A 17,850-nucleotide genomic window follows, 5' to 3' on the forward strand; every position below is an offset into this window, starting at 1 on the left:
GAAAATATTTTTAGCCGAACCGGTTTGGCTCAGTGAATAGAGCGTCAGCCTGCGGACTGAAGGGTCCCGGGTTCGATTCCGGTCAAGGGCATGTACCTTGGTTGTGGGCGCATCCCCAGTGGGGGGCATGTAAGAGGCAGCTGATCGATGTTTCTCTCTCATCGATGTTTCTAACTCTCTATCCCTCTCCCTCCCTCTCTGTAAAAAACCAATAAAATATATTAAAAAAAAGAAAATATTTAAAAAAATATACTCCAGCCAGGGGGTGGAAGCAGCAGTGCTGGATGAGTGAAATAGAATAAACAAGATTCGCAAAGTGTTGATAATTTTTTATAGATAGTTTTTTAAATATATATTTTTATTGATTTTAGAGAGGAAGGGAGAGGGAAAGAGAAATAGAAACATCAATAATGAGAGAGAATCATTGATCAGCTGCTGAGCCTGCAACCCGAGCACGTTCCCTTGACCGGAATCGAACCCGGGACCCTTCAGTCCACAGGCCGATGCTCTATCCACTGAGCCAAACTGGCTAGGGCTGTTGATGATTTTTTGAAACTGGGTAGTGGCTCTGTGTGAGTACATGATCCATTTCTTTTTTATTTTTTTTAATATATTTTATTACTTTTTTACAGAGAGGAAGGGAGAGGGATAGAGAGTTAGAAACATCGATCAGCTGCCTCCTGCACACTCCCTACTGGGGATGTGCCTGCAACCAAGGTACATGCCCTTGACTGGAATCGAACCTGGGACGCTTGAATCTGCAGGCCGATGCTCTATCCACTGAGCCAAACCAGTCAGGGCCATGATCCATTTCTTTATTCTTAAATCTATTTGAAAATTTCCAGAGTAAAAATTAAAAACAAAAAGAAGCAGCCGCTGAGAATCAGACAGACCAGCGTCACAAGGTGGAAAGTGAGACCTGAGAAGGGCGTCCTTTCTGCCTTGACCTGCTCCCTTCTTATCAGACTTGGTCCAGATGCCCTACCGTGTCACTTCCGGAGAAGCAGCCGGCAAAGCGCGTGTAGTTCTCCCCGACAGGCCCTTCTCTCTGCCCTGGAGAGTGACCCGGTGCCTCCCCCACAGGGATGGTGGAGATGATCCCTAATGCCGAGACCCTGCGCAAGATCCAGGTGGAGCACGGGGTGACTGGCTCCTTCAAGGACCGGCCTCTGGCCGACTGGCTGCAGAAGCACAACCCTGGGGAGGTCGAGTACGAGAAGGTAGGACTGGGAGTGGCAGACGAGGCTGGGCTGGGGGGTGCCCGACTCTGGCACATGGTTCTGTGACCACGAGACCTGCACATGCTCAGAGAAGAGGGGAGGAAGGAAATACTCTTTCGTGGTTGACTGGTATATCCAGATGTCTAGATGTGGGTCAGATGATGGGTAAGCTGACAGAAAACTTCTTGGTATTCAACTGGGAAACCATCGGGTTCCCATGGCAGATTGGATAATGGAGGAGGGGGCCAACTTTTGAGAACCTGCCTGTATCTCTCCTACTCCTGGATCCTGTTCAGTTCTTCTGTGCCCTCCAAAGGGTTCAGTTCTTTGTAGAACAAGAGTTAGTTGGGCCCTTGTTGGTTTGGCTCAGTGGATAGAGCATCGGCCTGCAGACTGAAAGGTCCCAGGTTCGATTTCACTTAAGGACATGCACCTTGGTTGCAGGCTCCTCCCTGGCCTCGGCCCTGATTGGGGTGTGTGCAGGAGGCAACCAATAGGTGTGTTTCTCTCACATTAATATTTCTCTCTGTCTTTCCCTCTCTCTTCCACTCTCTCTAAAAATCAAAGGAGCCCTAACCAGTTTGGTTCAGTGGATAGAGCGTCGGCCTGAGGACTGAAGGGTCCCAGGTTTGATTCCAGTCAAGGGCATGTACCTTGGTTGTGAGCACATCCCCAGTAGGGGGTGTGCAGGAGGCAGCTGATCAATGTTTCTCTCTCATTGATGTTTCTAACTCTCTATCCCTCTCCTTTCCTCTCTGTAAAAAACTCAATAAAAAATATATTAAAAAAAATCAAAATCAAAGGAAGAATATCCTTGGGTGAGGATTAAAAAAAGAGTTAGTTGGAAGAGACCTTAAAGATCATTTTAATCCAACTCATTCTTTCATAGATGTATAGATGTGAATTAAGATTCATTCAGTTGTTCCCAGGTTTGTGGCAAGGCTGTAACTGGAAGCCAGGATTAACGTTAGGTCGGAGATGGAGATGACGGCAAAGGGTGGTAGGGCCTTGGAGACTTGCTGTCAGGGTCCATGGCTGGTGTACAGTTTCATGCCTCTAGTCTCTGGGTTAACTGAGTTTAGGGGAGGAACCAAATCACAATGACTAAACTCATAAGGGACTGACTATAAGTCAGAAATGCTCATTTATATAGTTTAGCTTCCAAATACTAATGCACATTGATTGATGCATTTCATCCTTGAGGCAAAACCACATGGACAAATTATAATCAGAATATTATTGAATGAACATCTAAGTAGATGATCTTAAATGACCTTAGATGTTGACGTTCCTCAGGGTTTAATTCCTGACCTGCTATACTGTCTCCATTCTTCTTGTTAGCTCGTCACCTCTTCTTACTTTACCACCATATGCTGATGCCTCCCAAAGCCCTTCCCTCTTCCCTCCCTTGAGCTGTACACTCTGTGGCCACCTGCTTGCTGGACATCTCACTTGTATTTCACCTAAATCTCAAACTCAGTGTAGGCAAAACTCAGCTTTTTGTCTCTCCTCTCTTGAAACTGGCTTTTTGTGTGTTTCCTCTCAGTAAAGGGTATGACTATCTGAGCAGTCACCCAAGCCACAGCCATTGGGCTTCTTTTTTTGTTTGATTGTTTTTGTTAATCCTCACCCAAGGATATTTTTCCCATTGATTTCTAGAGAGGGAGGAAGGGAGAAAGAGAAGGGGATGAGGGGAGAGGAAGGGAGGGAGAGAGAGAGGGAAATATCAATGTGAGAGAGATACATCCATTTGTTGCCTCCCACACACACCCCAACCAGGGGCCAGGGACTGAACCTGCAACCCAGACCCTGAGGGAGGAAGGAGACTAAGCCCTGAGGGAATGGTGTGGCAGTGGGGCTGTGGGGGCTCAATGGGGAGGACTCGGTGGGAGCTGGGAAGCTCTGCGAAAGGCGTGGGACTCAAGGAAGCTCCCTGACATCTGGCAGATACTTGTAGAGGGTGTAGGGCGGGCACACATTCTCTGCCTGGGAAGCTTTCTGCCCTTCCCAGCTGTGTACATCCTGGTTGGCTGTGATGATTGTTGCCCTCTGCTGATGAGCCTTTCTTGAATTCTTGGGAATTCTATAAAAGTCACAAAGAGGATTTAGAAGGTCAAAGGTGTCCAGTTGCTAATTCCACATATTTTTACTTTCTGGGAAGACAGATAAGGGAACAGGTGTTGACCAGATAAAATAAGGTGGATCTAACCCCTTCCCCATCCCCTCCTCCCTTAAAATCAGAAATATCTTTAACGCCCTTTACTCACTAGAGATGGCTGGTTTTCAAGTGTAAAACGCACCCAGAACTGTTCCGCTGCCTCAGCTTTTCTTGGAGTGAAGACTTCAGTGCCGTTAGCATGTAGCTGTTACTAAGAACACGGCGGTGGGTGTCGTTTGGGGGGCAGGGAGAAGGATGGGAGGATTCTGAGCAGGTCAGGAAAGGAGCCTTGAGTTAAGATCGTCACAACTGGTTGGGGAAGTTGTACCCCTCAGTCATCCTGTCTATTAAGTTCTCTTCAGTCTGGGCCGGTCAGGTTTGGGCTGCGGATGAGTTCATTGTCTTCCTAACCATGCTCCCTGGAGAAAGAAAGGTGCAGAAGAAGGTGACTTTCAGATAAAGTGGCGAAGACGCGCATAGAAACCTTCCATCTTCTCATACATAAGACACGAGAGACGATTCTGGGTGTACCCGTGTGTGTGTTGGTCTGTGATGAAGGCTCAACAGGCAGATGTGAGGTGTTGCTGGGACTCATGGGAAAGGGGCCAGAGCTGGCGGATTGAGTCTTGCTGTGCCCCTGGATCCCTTCGAAGACGGCTTGATATCCTCTCCTCCCTCTCCCTCCCCTCCTCCCAGGCCGTGGAGAACTTCATCTATTCCTGTGCCGGCTGCTGCGTGGCCACGTACGTCTTGGGCATCTGTGACCGGCACAATGACAACATCATGCTGAAGACGACCGGCCACATGTTCCACATAGATTTTGGCCGCTTCCTGGGCCACGCCCAGATGTTCGGCAACATCAAGAGGTAAGTGGTCCTAAGTGGTGTCCTGAAAACAGGGATGTGTGTGTACGGGGGCCGGGGGGGCGGGGGGGTCAGCAGAAATGGTTCCGAGCCGGGACACAAGCCCATGATGGAAGGAGCTGCACTGCAGGGGGTGGGGGTTGAGGGGGGGTCTTTGGACTGAGCAGCTTTGGAGAAGAGAAGGCTGAGAAAGAGGTCAGGGCCTTGCAGAAGGCGGGGACCAGCCGTTCTCTCCCTGTTGAGGACTGAGCAAAGGGAAATGAGCCCAAACTGCAGCAAAGGGAACACAGTTAGAAATCCAGGAAGAAATCCTGCTGGCTCGCAGACAGGAAACCCGTGGAGGACGTCTCTGGGACGTGTTAGGTAGAAAAAGGAAACAGAGCAAGCCCCACCTACCCAGGTTTGCATCAGTGATGAGGGGTGAGGGGAGCCATCCCCACTGTAGCCCCCAAGGTGGGCTTCCTCCTCCATGTTGACCTTCTCCCTGTGTGTTCCCCTTGGCCCAGGGACCGGGCCCCCTTCGTCTTCACCTCGGATATGGCGTATGTCATCAACGGGGGCGACAAGCCTTCCAGCCGCTTCCATGACTTTGTTGACCTTTGCTGCCAAGCCTACAACTTCATTCGGAAGCACACCCACCTCTTCCTCAACCTTCTGGGCCTGGTGAGGAGCTCCATCCCTTTCCGAACCCCTCCTTCTTATCCTCTGGCACTGTCCTTAAGACTACCCTGTCTTGCTTCAAAGGATTCTTGGAGATCTACTTTTCTGAGCTCTAGGTAAAGGCAGGGAGGGCCCAGGCTGCCCAGGACAACGGTGTCTGTGCAGGTGTCTGACTTCCTGCTCCAGCCCGTCCAATCTTTTTAACATATTTTTAAAAATTTATTGATTTGAGAAAGAGAGAGAGAGAGAAACATCGATTTGTTGTTCCACCCATTTATGCATTCATTGGTTGATTTTGTATGTGCCCTGACCACGGAGCAAACCTACAACCCTGGAGTATCAGGACAGCTTTCTAACCAATGGAGTTACCCGGCCAGGGCAGCCTGACAATTCTTGTGGCCCTCCAGCCACTATCCACAGCCTCTGTCTACCGCCTTCTAGGACCCCCCCCTAGAAGGGTGAGAAGAAGAGCCTAGCTATGGAAAGTCTTGCTTTTTGGTCTGGAAGAAGCAAGACTTCCTGGTTGTTAGAGGCACCCTCTCTCCTCCTTTACTCTCCTTCTAGATGTTGTCCTGTGGGATCCCTGAGCTCTCAGACCTGGAGGACCTCAAGTATGTGTATGATGCCCTGAGGCCTCAGGACACAGAGGCCAATGCCACTACCTACTTTACTAGGTAATGTCCTGCATACAAAATGTGCTGCCCACACTGAGTAATTAACTTCCAGGCTGCCTGCTAGGGAGGAGCGGGGCAAGGGAGATGGGAAAGGCTTAGGTCAGGTGGCAGAGCCTGGTGGACACCATGGGTGTGCTGTCCCGGCTTTGCCTCTGACTTAGGTAACTTACTTCACATCCCTCAGACTATTGCCCGTCTGCACTTTGGTGCTGACCTTTGTTTATAGAGGTATTAGAGGCCTGGTGCACGAATTCGTGCACCAGCGGGGTCCCTGGGCCTGGCCTGTGGGATTGGGCCAAAACAGGCTCTCTGACATCCCCTGAGGGCTCCTGGATTGCAGGAGGCACAGGCCAGGCCAAGGGACCCCACCAGTGCATGATCAGGGCCGGGGAGGGACGCGGGAGGTTGGCCAGCCCGAGAGGGACTGCAGGAGAGCTCAAGGGCATGTCCAGCCCGTCTGGCCTCTGGTGGTCAGTGCAATTCACAGTGAGCAGATGAGTGACTTTAGCATATCATTAGCATATTACGCTTTGATTGGTTGAGCAGCCGACCAGACACTTAGCATATTAGGCTTTTATTATATAGGATTGCAATCTGCTCTTACTTGCACTCTCACCAGGTCTTGGTCAAAGAATTTGTTTATAGGGCAAGTATGAATTTTTAGCCCTCTGGATCCAAACTTCCTTCTCCCTTATCAAAACATGAATTTCATGGTTTCATGTTCCCATATTTGACAATGTTTTTAAGCACACTATATCTGAAAGCAGGGAAGTATCTATGTACAAATGTCTACAGTTTTATCTGTGTAGATAATATTTCCATTTAATTATGCACTCTTTTAAAAAAAATTTTATTGATTTCAGAGAGGGAAAGGGAGAGATAGAAACATAAATGATGAGAGAGAATCATTGATTGGCTGCCTCCTGCATGCCCCAGGGGGATCGAGCTCGAAATCCGGGCATATGCCCTGACTGGGAATCAGACCTTGACCTCCTAGTTCATAGGTCAATGCTCAACCACTGAACCACACCGGCCAGGCTAATTATGCACTTTTTTTTTTTGAACTTTGCAAACTAGTTTTTCTATTGGTGTAACACAGACCCTTTCTTTTTATTTGCTCCTTTCTTTCTTTTTAGAACCTTTCCTTTTGAACTGCAATCTCTAGATTGAGCAGTGCTTGGTACTGAACCTTGAAATTCAGTTTGACAACAATATTTACATATCTACATGGTGACCCCAGGTGGAATCCCTAATCCCTTCCTACCTTGGGTTAACTGTCTCTGGCTTAGGAGGGAAGTGGGGTAGATAAGACCCCCAGGTTCACATGAATAAATTGCAGGTAGTTAACTGTGTGCCAGACATGTGCTCTATGAGGATGTCACACAGGGAAATGACTTGATGTGAGCGAAATGTTAGTCTCAGGTGTCAGAGGATGTTTCTTGAGCTAGCTCTGTCCAGGCAGTGGATACGTGGGTCTGTGGTGACACCCTCTTCCCATCTGCTTGCACCAACAGGTTGATTGAGTCCAGCTTGGGCAGCGTAGCCACAAAGCTCAATTTTTTCATCCATAACCTGGCTCAGATGAAGTTCACGGGCTCAGACGACCAGCTGACCCTTTCCTTTGCCCCCCGCACGCACACGCTTCAGCGCTCTGGCCGCCTCAGTGATGTCTTTCTCTGCCGCCAAGAGAAGGTCTTCCACCCCAACAAGACCTACGTAAGTGTCTTCTCCAGTCCGATCCTCTCTTGCTCCCCAGTGTCCCCAGCTGACCGGGTTCTGTTGCTTCACATCCACACCGTGGGCACTGGAGTCACTGAGCATCCTGGGCTGGGGTCAGTCACAGACCACGTCCCTCTCCCTTGCTCAACTGCCTTGCCTGGAATCAGGGAGCTGGATTGGATGGTTTACTCCTTCTGAGTCAAGGGTCTTGGGAAACATGTGCAGGAAATATTTGCTCTCAAGTACCTGCATATGTACCTATAGGCATATCCTCTTCGTCTCCATTGGAGATACTTTTGCCTTCTCCCTTCTGGAAAGTGTCATCCCCCCAACACACACACCTCAGCTCCCTTGCCTTCCCCCTTCCTTGGGTGCGGAGGGTGTGGCAGGTGTTCTCTAAGACTTGAACCTTTGCAGATTTATGTGGTAAAGGTGATGCGAGAGAATTCTCATGAGGCCACTTACATCCAGCGGACGTTTGAGGAATTCCAGGAGCTACACAATAAGCTGCGGCTGCTCTTCCCTTCTTCTCTCTTGCCCAGGTAGCTATCCCTTTTACTCTCAGCCAGAGGGACACCAGGGAGGGAGAAGGGATGGGGGATGGGTAGGACTGCAGGAGCTAGAAACTCTTGAGTCCAGATCACCAGTAGGAACTTGGTAATGAGTTTGATAACAAGTGCTCCCCCTGCTGGCTGGCCAAGCTCTCCAGCCTTGAAAATAAGCCGGGGTTCACCTCCTGGAAGGCCAGCAAACTGGGTCTAAATGTAGGGGGTTTACTAATCTGAAGAGGTTTCAAATGTTTTTTTAACTTTTCACCTGAGGATATGTTTTTTTGTTTGGTTTTATTGATTTTAGAGACAGAGGGAGAGAAAGGGAGAGAAAGAGAGAGAGAGAGAGAGAGAGAGAGAGAGAGAGAGAGAGAGAAGGGAAGAGAGAAATATCAATCGGTTGCCTCCCATATGCACCCTGACCCAGGATCAAACCCGCAACCTGGGTATGTGCCCTGACTGGGAATTGAACCCACAACCCTTCGGGGTATGAAACAACATTCCAACCAAGCCACACTGGTCAGGGCAAGGTTTCAAACCTTTTAAAGAGTAAAAGTATTTTTCAAATAGATAAATAAAAGCTGGTTCAATGGAATATATGCCTCAAAAAGAAGGAAATTCTGGCACATGCACAGGGGTGGGGAACGTCCAGCCCGCAGGCCATATAGGCCCTCAAAATCATGTGGTCTGGCCCTGCCGAGGCATGAGGGGTGAGTTAATTAAAAGTTTGACCGAATACAGCAGGCTAATTTTTAAGTGGATAATTTTGTAAGGCCCTCGAGTAATGTTATAACTATCCAACTGGCCCTCGACAGAAAAAAGGTTCCCCATCCCTGTGCTACAATGCGGATGGACCTGGAAGACATTATGCTAACTGAACACCAGTCACAGAAACACAAATACTATGCGACATTCCACTTACATTAAGTACTTAGAATAGTCAAATTCATGGAGACAAGAAGTAGAATGGTGGTTTCCCAGGTCTGGTGGGGAGGCGGAGCATGGAGAGTTGTTTAATGGGTAGAATTTCAGTTTGGCAAGATGAAGAGTTCTGCAGAGAGGTGGTAGTGATTGTTGCACTTGTGTGTGAATGTACTTCATGCCCCTGAACTTTATACTTGCAAATGGTTAAGATGGTACATTTTGTTAAGTGTATTTCACCACCAATTTTTTTTTAATGATTTTTACCTTGATGGGGTACACTGGGGGCTCCAAAGCCCCGGAGGCGCTTCTGGGGACCCATAGGGCTCTCCCCAGCAGTGTGACTTTCTTGTCTGGGGTTCCTGACACTGTGTGTGTGCGCCCTGGGCACAGACATGGGGAGCTGGAGTGGGAGGGGGTAGGGGTAGGGTGGGGTCCCTGGGAAGAAATGTGGGTCAGGTGACTGAAAATGCAAATGAATGTGACAGAAGCCTGTTTCCCCATCTTACTTACCCTCGCCCCGCCCTAGCTTCCCAAGTCGCTTCCTGATTGGCCGCCCGAGGGGAGAGGCGGGGGCCGAGCGGCGGAGGGAGGAGCTGAACGGCTACATCTGGCATTTGATCCGCGCCACCCCAGAGGTGGCCGAGGTGGGTGGCGTGGCCTCTGGGCCGGGCTGTTCGGGCGCCGCTGCGGGGTGGGGGGGAGGCTGCGGAAGGTGCGGAGCCCAAGGGCAGTCAGGAGGCCACTGGCTCCTCTGGTCTGCCCGGCGCTGCAGAGGCGGAGGGGCGAGGTGGCGGCTCATCCTCAGGGGTCAGGCACGGTAACCAAGGACAGGATGCAGCCACGCACACAGTCAGATGCTCGCCCAGGAAGGAACGGGGTCCCGAGGAAAGGAGTTTTTTGAGCGGGTGGCGTGTGTATCTGTTCCTGGACCGCAGCTCTTAGTTGCCAGCCAGCAACCACTCCGAGATGATTTTATGAGAAGGAGCGCCATTGGAGCCAGCAAGCAAGGACCCCCGGAGGTGGTTCCCAGAGCAGTGTGTCCCGCAACGAGGCATCCAACCCAAGAGCGTTAGGGGAAATCACGCATAAACGTCAAGGCAGACGTCCTCCTTGCATGTCTCGGTGGGGGCATTCCAGGTTGTACATGCATCGCGTTTTCAAAAACGGCAGAGCACCTCCGCCCCCGGCTAAAGTTCAGAGGAGGGCATGGAGGGTCCTCAGCCTGCCCCAGCCTCGCAGGTGGTTTCCGCTGGTTCACTTCCTGGTCCTGAGAAACATCCCAGGCTTGGTAACAGTTCTAGCAGCGAAACTTGCAGCAAATGACAAGGTAGCATTGCACAGACCTTATACGTTTTAGAGTGCTCTAAGTGGGTGCTGGCTAGGAAAGAATTCAGAGCAAGACCCAAACCACAAGAGAACATTTAGTGGGTAAATTACAGGGGTAGAAATTCCTAGAAGAAATGGGCTTGGCAAACAAGCTCTACAGCAGCGGTTCTCAACCTGTGGGTCGCGACCCCTTAGGGAGTCGAACGACCCTTTCACAGGGGTCACCGAAGACATCGGAAACACATATATAATTACATACAGTGGGGCCTTGACTTACGAGTGTCCCGACTAACGAGTTTTTTGAGATACCTGCTGTTTCTCTGCCGATTTTTTGCATTGAGTTGATAGAGTAATTTGAGTTAACGAGCTCGGTCTCGGAAGGAATTAAACTGGTAAGTCAAGGCCCCAGTCTATTGTTTTTGTGATTAATCACTATGCTTTAATTATGTTCCATTTGTAACAATGAAAATACATCCTGCATATCAGATATTTACATTACCATTCATAACAGCAGCAAAATTACAGTTATGAAGTAGCAACGAAAATAATTTTATGGTTGGGGGTCACCACAACACGAGGAACTGTATTAAAGGGTCGCGGCATTAGGAAGGCTGAGAACCACTGCTCTATCCTGAAAGGAAGGGCCCAGGAGCTTGGGAGTGAGGAAGCTGATGGTCAGGTGCCCGAGGCCAGGAGGGAAAGGAGGAAAGGAAAGACAGGGCTGCTCTGGCTTGGAGTCTTTTATCCTAAGGGTGGAGATTTTAGGGGAGGTCCCAAGGGAAGATCGCAATAGAATTTTCAGTGGTTTTCCAGGCGTGTCCTTTCAGGGTTCTGGTCTCCAATGATTGGCCGGCGCCAGGGCAGGGGGTCATTATCGAATGCAGCTGATCCTCCCGTTGTCCACGTGGCTGGGTTTGTTGCTTTTCTGGGCCGGAGCTGAAATACAACTGAGGCCTAGATGGTATCTCCAGGGAGGAAAGGCGAGGGAGTCCAACCCGCAGGGCCAGGGGCCAGCGCTTTGCTAGTGGAGGAAAGGTCACCCTCAAGGAAGGTCTCACCCTACAATTGATTGTCCATTGTTAGGCACCTGGGGCTTTCCGTCCTGGTGACCTTCTGCTGTCTGCTCAGTATCGTCCTTGCTCTGCTCACGTCTGTCTGTCTACCACAGACAGGAACTGCATGTTACACTTGGTTGTTATGCGTAATAAGTCTCTTTTAATCTGGAACAGTTCCTTTTCCTTTTTTTTTTATTGGGCCCTTGTCTCATTGAAGAGCCACCCCTGTTTTCTGATTCCATTCCAGTGTGATTTGGTATATACCTTCTTCCACCCTCTGCCCCGGGACGAGAAAGCTGCGGGCACCAGCCTGGCCCCCAAGTCCTCAGGTACAGTGCCTTCTCGGTGACATGTCCGCCAGTCCCTCTGCACCGCTCCCAAGGGTAACTTCTGCCCCACCTCTCCCAGTTCTCTCTTCTTGCCTGGCCTCTGTTCCTTTGCTTACTGGCTAGAGAACCTGGCTTCCCACTCAGGCTCTGGGTCCTTTGCTCTTTGGGCAGCTCCCCAGGGACTGGATGTTCCGTGGGTGATCACACAAGTTGGACAGACCCATCCCAACCCAACTCATGTCCGCAGATGCCGCTTGGCAGTCCCCCAGGGATTTCAGAAACCCAAACCCAACATGGAGATACCTGCCCGGAACGGGGTGGGGACATGGCTGGCCTCGTGACCTTTCTCTGTGTCCTTTGTCCCCACAGAGGGCTCTTGGGCCCAGCCGGTCGAGAAGGTGGGAGGGGAGGTGAAGCTGTCCATCTCCTACAAAAACAATAAACTCTTCATCATGGTGATGCATATTCGGGGCTTGGTAAGTGCCTGCGTCGTCCTCATTCGATGTTTTTATCTTTCTCCTGGTGCTTTTCTGATTGGTCAGGCCTGCTCTGCCCCTGTTTCCTGAGGGTAACCCCAGGGTTGCTGGGTACTCTCCAAGGGGCCTGCTAGTGTGCTAGGCATAGAGTATGACCAAGCAATACTAGACACAGCGTCTCACCATCTGTGATATTTGGCAAGTGGCCTAAGTATTCTGAGCCTCATTAAAATGAAGATAATGTTAGTATTTACCTCAAAGCGTTGTTATTAAATGAGATAATGCATTAAATGAGATAATAGATCCAGAATGCTTAACATAATGCTCGGTATTATTATGGTGATTATGGTGATTATAATAAGAGGGAGGCCCAAGGGTGCTTTACTTGACTGTAGAGATAAGGCAGCCACATGACCACCTTGGAGCATAATAAAGGCAGTATATAATTACTAAAATTTTTGGTATGGCCCTGACTAGTTTGGCTCAGTGGATAGAGTGTCGGCCTGTGGACTGAAAGGTCCCAGGTTCGATTCCAGTCAAGGGCATGTACCTTGGTTACAGACACATCCCCAGGAAGAGGTGTGCAGGAGGCAGCTGATAGATGTTTCAATCTCATCGATGTTTCTAACTATCTCTCTCCCTTCCTCTCTGTAAAAAATCAATAAAATATATTTTAAAAAAATTTTTGGTATGATTCTAAGAACATTGTGAGTGGAGGGGGAAGGGAACTGTTATTGAATACTTGGCACTGCGCTGGACTTTTGTAGGTTGGGGCATTGGTATGTGGTGGAAGGAACTTGAACTTTGGAATCAGACAAACCTGGGTTTCACTCTTACAACATCATTCATTCATTCATTCATTCATTCATCCATATAACAAATGTTCACCTAGTGCTTACTGCGAATCAGGCTCTGCTACCCTAACCCTGGGTACTTGTAAACAACAAAATCCTTACCCTAAGGGAACTTACATTCCAGTAGGAAAAGACAGACAGACAAATATGTGGCAAGTGCTCTGGCCAGAAATATAGCGGAGAAATAACACGGGTGGAATGAGGGTAGTGGCAGTTTTGCGTGGAGTGGTCAGGGAAGCCCTCATTGATGAGGCGGTATTTGAGCAAAGATGGAAGGAGGTGAGGAAGGGGCATGCATATATATATCTGACAGGACTGTTTCAGACAGAGGGTCCAGTTAAATCCAAAAGCCAGGACCCTGCCTGAGGTGCATGGGGAACTGCAAGGGGGATGAAAGGGGTTGATGCGACTGGGGAGAGCACAGCTGACTAGAGGGCATAGCCAGGACTCTGGCTTTTACCTTGAGTGAGATGCAAACCTTGAGAGGGTTTTGAGCAGAGTCATGTAAACAAAAATTAATTTTAGAGAGTAATAAAGACTAACAAAGCATTCATTTGAGCAAAAGGAGCTGTCACCAGGGAGACACAGGTTCAGTTAGCAATCTGACTTGTCTTCCATCAAGCCCTGGCTGGTGTGGCCCAGCTGGTTGGAGCATCATCCCATGTACAGGAAGGTCGTGGGTTCGATTCCTGGTCAGAACACATAACTAGGTTGTGGATTTGTACAGGAGGCAGCCCATTAATGTGTCTGTCTCAAATTGATTTTTTGTTCTTGCTCCTTTCCTCCCTCTCTAAAATTAAAAATAATAACGTGGTTTTTTTTTTGCTTCACCATGAAAAGGAAATCTATCTTTATTTTGTTTTTAAGATTTTTATTGGTTTTTAGATAGAGAGGAAGGAGAGAAAGAGAGAAACATCGATGGAACATCAATGGGCTGCCTCCTGCATGCTCTCCACACTGGACTGAGCCCAAAGCCCTGACCAGGAGTCAAACGATCAACCTTTCAGTACACTGGACGAAGCCCAACCAACCGAGCCACACCAGCAGGGCTGGGGACTATATTTTATATAGAAAGTTCCTGCCCAAGTTCCCAATTTCATGCAAATATGGGTTCAAATTTATTCCGTTCTGCTTGGTCATTATGAAGCAGTTCTGATTGGACGGGGCAGGTCTTAGTACATTGGTCAGAAGACTCCATCAGGAACTCTCTCACGTTGGTTGACTCAGCTGGTGTAAATGGGTAGGGCATAGTGCTAACAGCTGAGAGTTCAGCCGTAACCGGTTTGGCTCAGTGGATAGAGCGTCGGCCTGCAGACTGAAAGGTCCCAGATTTGATTCCGGTCAAGGGCATGTACCTTGGTTGCAGGCATATCCCCAGTGGGGAGTGTGCAGGAGGCAGCTGGTCGATGTGTCTATCCACTGAGCCAAACTGGCTAGGGCAAGGCAGACTATCTTATCAGTAAGGATTTACATGACTATCTGGTGGGGAAGTTGCTTTAGCTACCTTCGTTTGGACCAGCGGTTCTCAACCTGTGGGTCGTGACCCCTTCGGCGGTCGAACAACCCTTTCACAGGGGTCGCCTAAGACCATCCTGCATATCAGATATTTACATGACAATTCATAACAGTAGCAACATTACAGTTATGAAGTAGCAACGAAAATAAAATAATTTTAATAATATTATGGTTGGATCACAACAGGAGGAACTGTATTTAAAGGGCCAGAAGGTTGAGAACCACTTGCTCTGGACTAAACAGTGGATGCATAGCTCTGACCTTTGCCAGGGCTTCAAGGGTCACCAGCCTTCCGGGTTCCTTGTCCACACCCCTCTGCTAGAGAGGACAATAGGCAGCTTCCCACAGTGAGAGTGAAACAGGTTGGCTTCTGCAACCCAAGCATGTGCCCTGACCGGGAATCAAATCAGCAACCCCAGTTGAGTCACACCAGCCAGGGCCTAGGGTAGATTTTTTTTTTTAAATATATTTTATTGATTTTTTACAGAGAGGAAGGGAGAGAGATAGAGAGTCAGAAACATCGATGGGAGAGAAACATCGATCAGCCGCCTCCTGCACATCTCCCACTGGGGATGTGCCCGCAGCCCAGGTACATGCCCTTGACCGGAATTGAACCTGGGACCCCTCAGTCCGCAGGCCGACGCTCTATCCACTGAGCCAAACCGGTTTCAGCTAGGGTAGATATTTTTATCAGAATGGAGTGAGCTGGGAAGCAGCCAAATAAATTACTATGCATTGCAAGAAGCCAGGTGTGGGAGCTGAGTCTGGATCAGGGCGTGATCACAGGGCTGGAGATAAAGAGGCAGATGCAAGAATCTTCATCTTTGTTGTTTGTTTTCATTCTCTTTGTAGCAAGTGCTCCAGGACGGGAATGACCCTGACCCCTATGTGAAGATTTACCTCCTTCCTGACCCTCAGAAAACCACTAAGAAGAAAACCAAAGTGGCCCGGAAAACGTGCAACCCCACCTACAACGAAATGGTGTGTGGGGAAGGCCAGCGGGTGGGGCGGGGCTTGTAAATGAAGTTGGGTTGGCAGGTGGCCACACCTATCCCTTTAGGCAGCGGCAGGGTTGAGTAGCTGGGGATGTAGACCAGACGAGATGACCTGGAAAGCCAGGTTTCCTATCTTGCCCTCTACATGGAACGTTCCCCAAGCCTCAGGGTTGGGCTCCCACAGCTGGGGTGTGGCCTGGACCCTGTCCTGCCAGGAGAAGGAGCCTGCCGATCCTTTGCTGATACTGAGCAGTGGCCCTGATGAAAAAGCCCCTCGCCTGCTTGAACTCTGAGCCAAGAACAAAGTTCTCGAAAGCTTCCCTTGGGTTCGGTGTGGTGTGCCCTCTATTCCCATGGACTCTGGCTGGGGAGATGCAGTGGTGTCCGCCTCCACGGGCGGAGTGACCGCAGACTCAAGCATCTCCCTCTGCCCCGCTCCCCCCCTCACCGCGTCCCTCGTCCCCATCTGTGTGTGTGCAGCTGGTGTATGACGGGATCCCCAAGGGAGACCTGCAGCAGCGGGAGCTCCAGCTGAGTGTGCTGAGCGAGCAAGGGTTCTGGGAGAACGTTCTCCTCGGCGAGGTGCACATCCGCCTGCGGGAGCTGGACCTGGCCCAGGAGAAGACCGGCTGGTTCGCACTGGGATCTCGGCGTCACGAGGCCTCATGAGCCCAGCAGGGCCCCGGGCTGGTGGTGGAGCCGCGGGAGAGGACTCCTCCGGTGTGACCGGTCCTTTCCTTGTGCAGAGGCAGGGCCCTTGGTGGGCCTCGCTGCCGTCCAGGGGAAGGGGCCTCTGTGGCCGGAGGGGGGCGCTGCTGTCCCCTCCTCTGCAGAATGAGTTTGAGTTGGTTGTGATGAGCAGTCCCATGGAGGCTGTGAGGTTGCAGCAAAGTTTTAAGTTTACCTTGTGTCAAGGGAGCAAAGCCTGGTTTGGGTGAGGGGTGCGGGGTGGGGGAGCTGTAGGATGAAGTAGCGTTTTAGGGAGGCTGGGTGGATATCTTTATTTTTATTTTTAAAAAATGAAATAGTAACGTCGTCCTAACTGGACAGGAAGCCTTGTGAGAAGGGACTTGCGTATGCCTCCCAAGTCAGAGAGAGGAAGCCCACTGGGACTTTTTGTATGACTAAGGTTCTGATTGGACTTCCCCCTAACTTGGTGTTTGTTTGTTTTTGTTTCTCTCTCTATAGGAATCGTTTGGGGTGGGGCCCAGTGGGTCCTCGCTTAGAGCCCCGGTCCCTAAGGGCAGCCAGGGAGGGGCCGAGAGGGCTGCGGGTGCCCCGCCGAGGCCTGCGCTGCCCGGCCTTTCAGGTTTTGCCTCCAGAGGAGAGCGATGTGATTGAAACCTGTGTGTGCACGGAAGGCCTTTCTATGGGGTTCCGCAAAGGACCTGCGTTCAGGGACCCGTGCTCTTCTGGGGGAGTGTTTCCTCTGGTCTTCCCCTACTCAGCTAGGTCTTGCCCTATGTATGTCTTCTACCCCTCCACTCTCGGCCCTTGCGGGAGCCATCAGGCCCCTGTGGCTACGCCGGGGCCGCTTCCCCGAAGCTCTCTCCCTTCACTTTTCTCTGTGGGTGAAAGGCTGCCCGGGCCCTTGGTTTTGTCTCACCCGAGGGCATCTGCGCCCTGGGAAGGGGCCTCTGGGCTGCAGACCCCACAGTGTGGCTGCCTGGAGGGCTTGTCCATAAGGCACCACTTCTTCATGCTGCTTCTCTCTCAAACTCCATTTCTGTCACAGTTTTTATAAGAATTTCCCTCATTCTGTGGGGCCATAAACCTATTTAGTCTGGAGCCAAAGGGATGCCCTATCTGAAGGAAAGGGGTGTGGGGGCCCCATGAAAACTTTGTTTTTTCCAGTGGTTTTCTTGGCTCTCGGAGGCTGCACTGGACGGCGATTGCTCCCCTGGAGCTGGGAGGCAGAGGCTGGCTCTCCTCTCTCCATGCTCCTCACTTCCTGCCGCTTGGATTTGAAATTCACTCTTGCGCTTTACTCTAAAGGGTTATCTTCCTTGAAAAAAAAAAAGAGGGAGAGACTTTGAGGTTCATATGAATGTTTTAAACTGGAATTGGCTGGGCGTGCCTTGTGATTGGGGAACGGAATTCATGGGGGACACTTGGTGAACTGTCTGTCCCTCCCCAGCTCCCTCCCCAGCTCCAAGGATCAGAAATTCCCCCTTTTGGTGACTCATTCCGTAACTGGAGAAAGAAGCTCCGTCCATTGAAGCCATAGGGCAGCAGGAAGTTTAAACTTTTACATTAAAAAATGCCAAGGATCCAGCTGGCTGCTGTGGGGAGGGGCTAGGGAAGTGGGGAACAGGAGTGGACTTCTCCAGATGAATGGACCATAGATGCGTTACTGGCTTTTGGCCGGTAGCTCATTTTATTTTGACCTTCTATTCCCTGATTTAAAGAGGTCTGTGTATTGTACCCACTTTTCAGATGTCCTTGTATCTCCTACTTTCTCTGGATTTGTATTTTCTAATAAATGACACTTGAGGAAAGCAAAACTATCGTTTTCATTATTGGTTGATGTTGAA

The 17,850-nt window shown here is 50.1% G+C and overlaps 1 protein-coding gene across 1 annotated transcript in view; it reads left to right on the plus strand.

Moving 5' to 3' along the window:
- PIK3C2B (phosphatidylinositol-4-phosphate 3-kinase catalytic subunit type 2 beta) overlaps window positions 1-17,814 on the plus strand; it is a gene marked incomplete at its 5' end in the record, with an annotated part of 48,015 nt that extends 30,201 nt beyond the window's left edge. The window contains 11 exons of the mRNA XM_081112412.1: window positions 1,084-1,220; window positions 4,075-4,244; window positions 4,748-4,904; window positions 5,466-5,575; window positions 7,090-7,291; window positions 7,712-7,836; window positions 9,293-9,410; window positions 11,395-11,476; window positions 11,846-11,952; window positions 15,174-15,302; window positions 15,797-17,814. Of these exons, the coding sequence (XP_080968538.1) occupies window positions 1,084-1,220; window positions 4,075-4,244; window positions 4,748-4,904; window positions 5,466-5,575; window positions 7,090-7,291; window positions 7,712-7,836; window positions 9,293-9,410; window positions 11,395-11,476; window positions 11,846-11,952; window positions 15,174-15,302; window positions 15,797-15,985 (1,526 nt within the window). The 3' untranslated portion in view covers window positions 15,986-17,814. The remainder of the gene's footprint in view (window positions 1-1,083; window positions 1,221-4,074; window positions 4,245-4,747; window positions 4,905-5,465; window positions 5,576-7,089; window positions 7,292-7,711; window positions 7,837-9,292; window positions 9,411-11,394; window positions 11,477-11,845; window positions 11,953-15,173; window positions 15,303-15,796) is intronic.
- Window positions 17,815-17,850: the final 36 nt, after the last annotated feature.

The sequence above is a fragment of the Myotis nattereri genome (assembly GCF_964212035.1).
Source record: "Myotis nattereri genome assembly, chromosome: 18".
Lineage (NCBI taxonomy): Eukaryota > Metazoa > Chordata > Mammalia > Chiroptera > Vespertilionidae > Myotis > Myotis nattereri.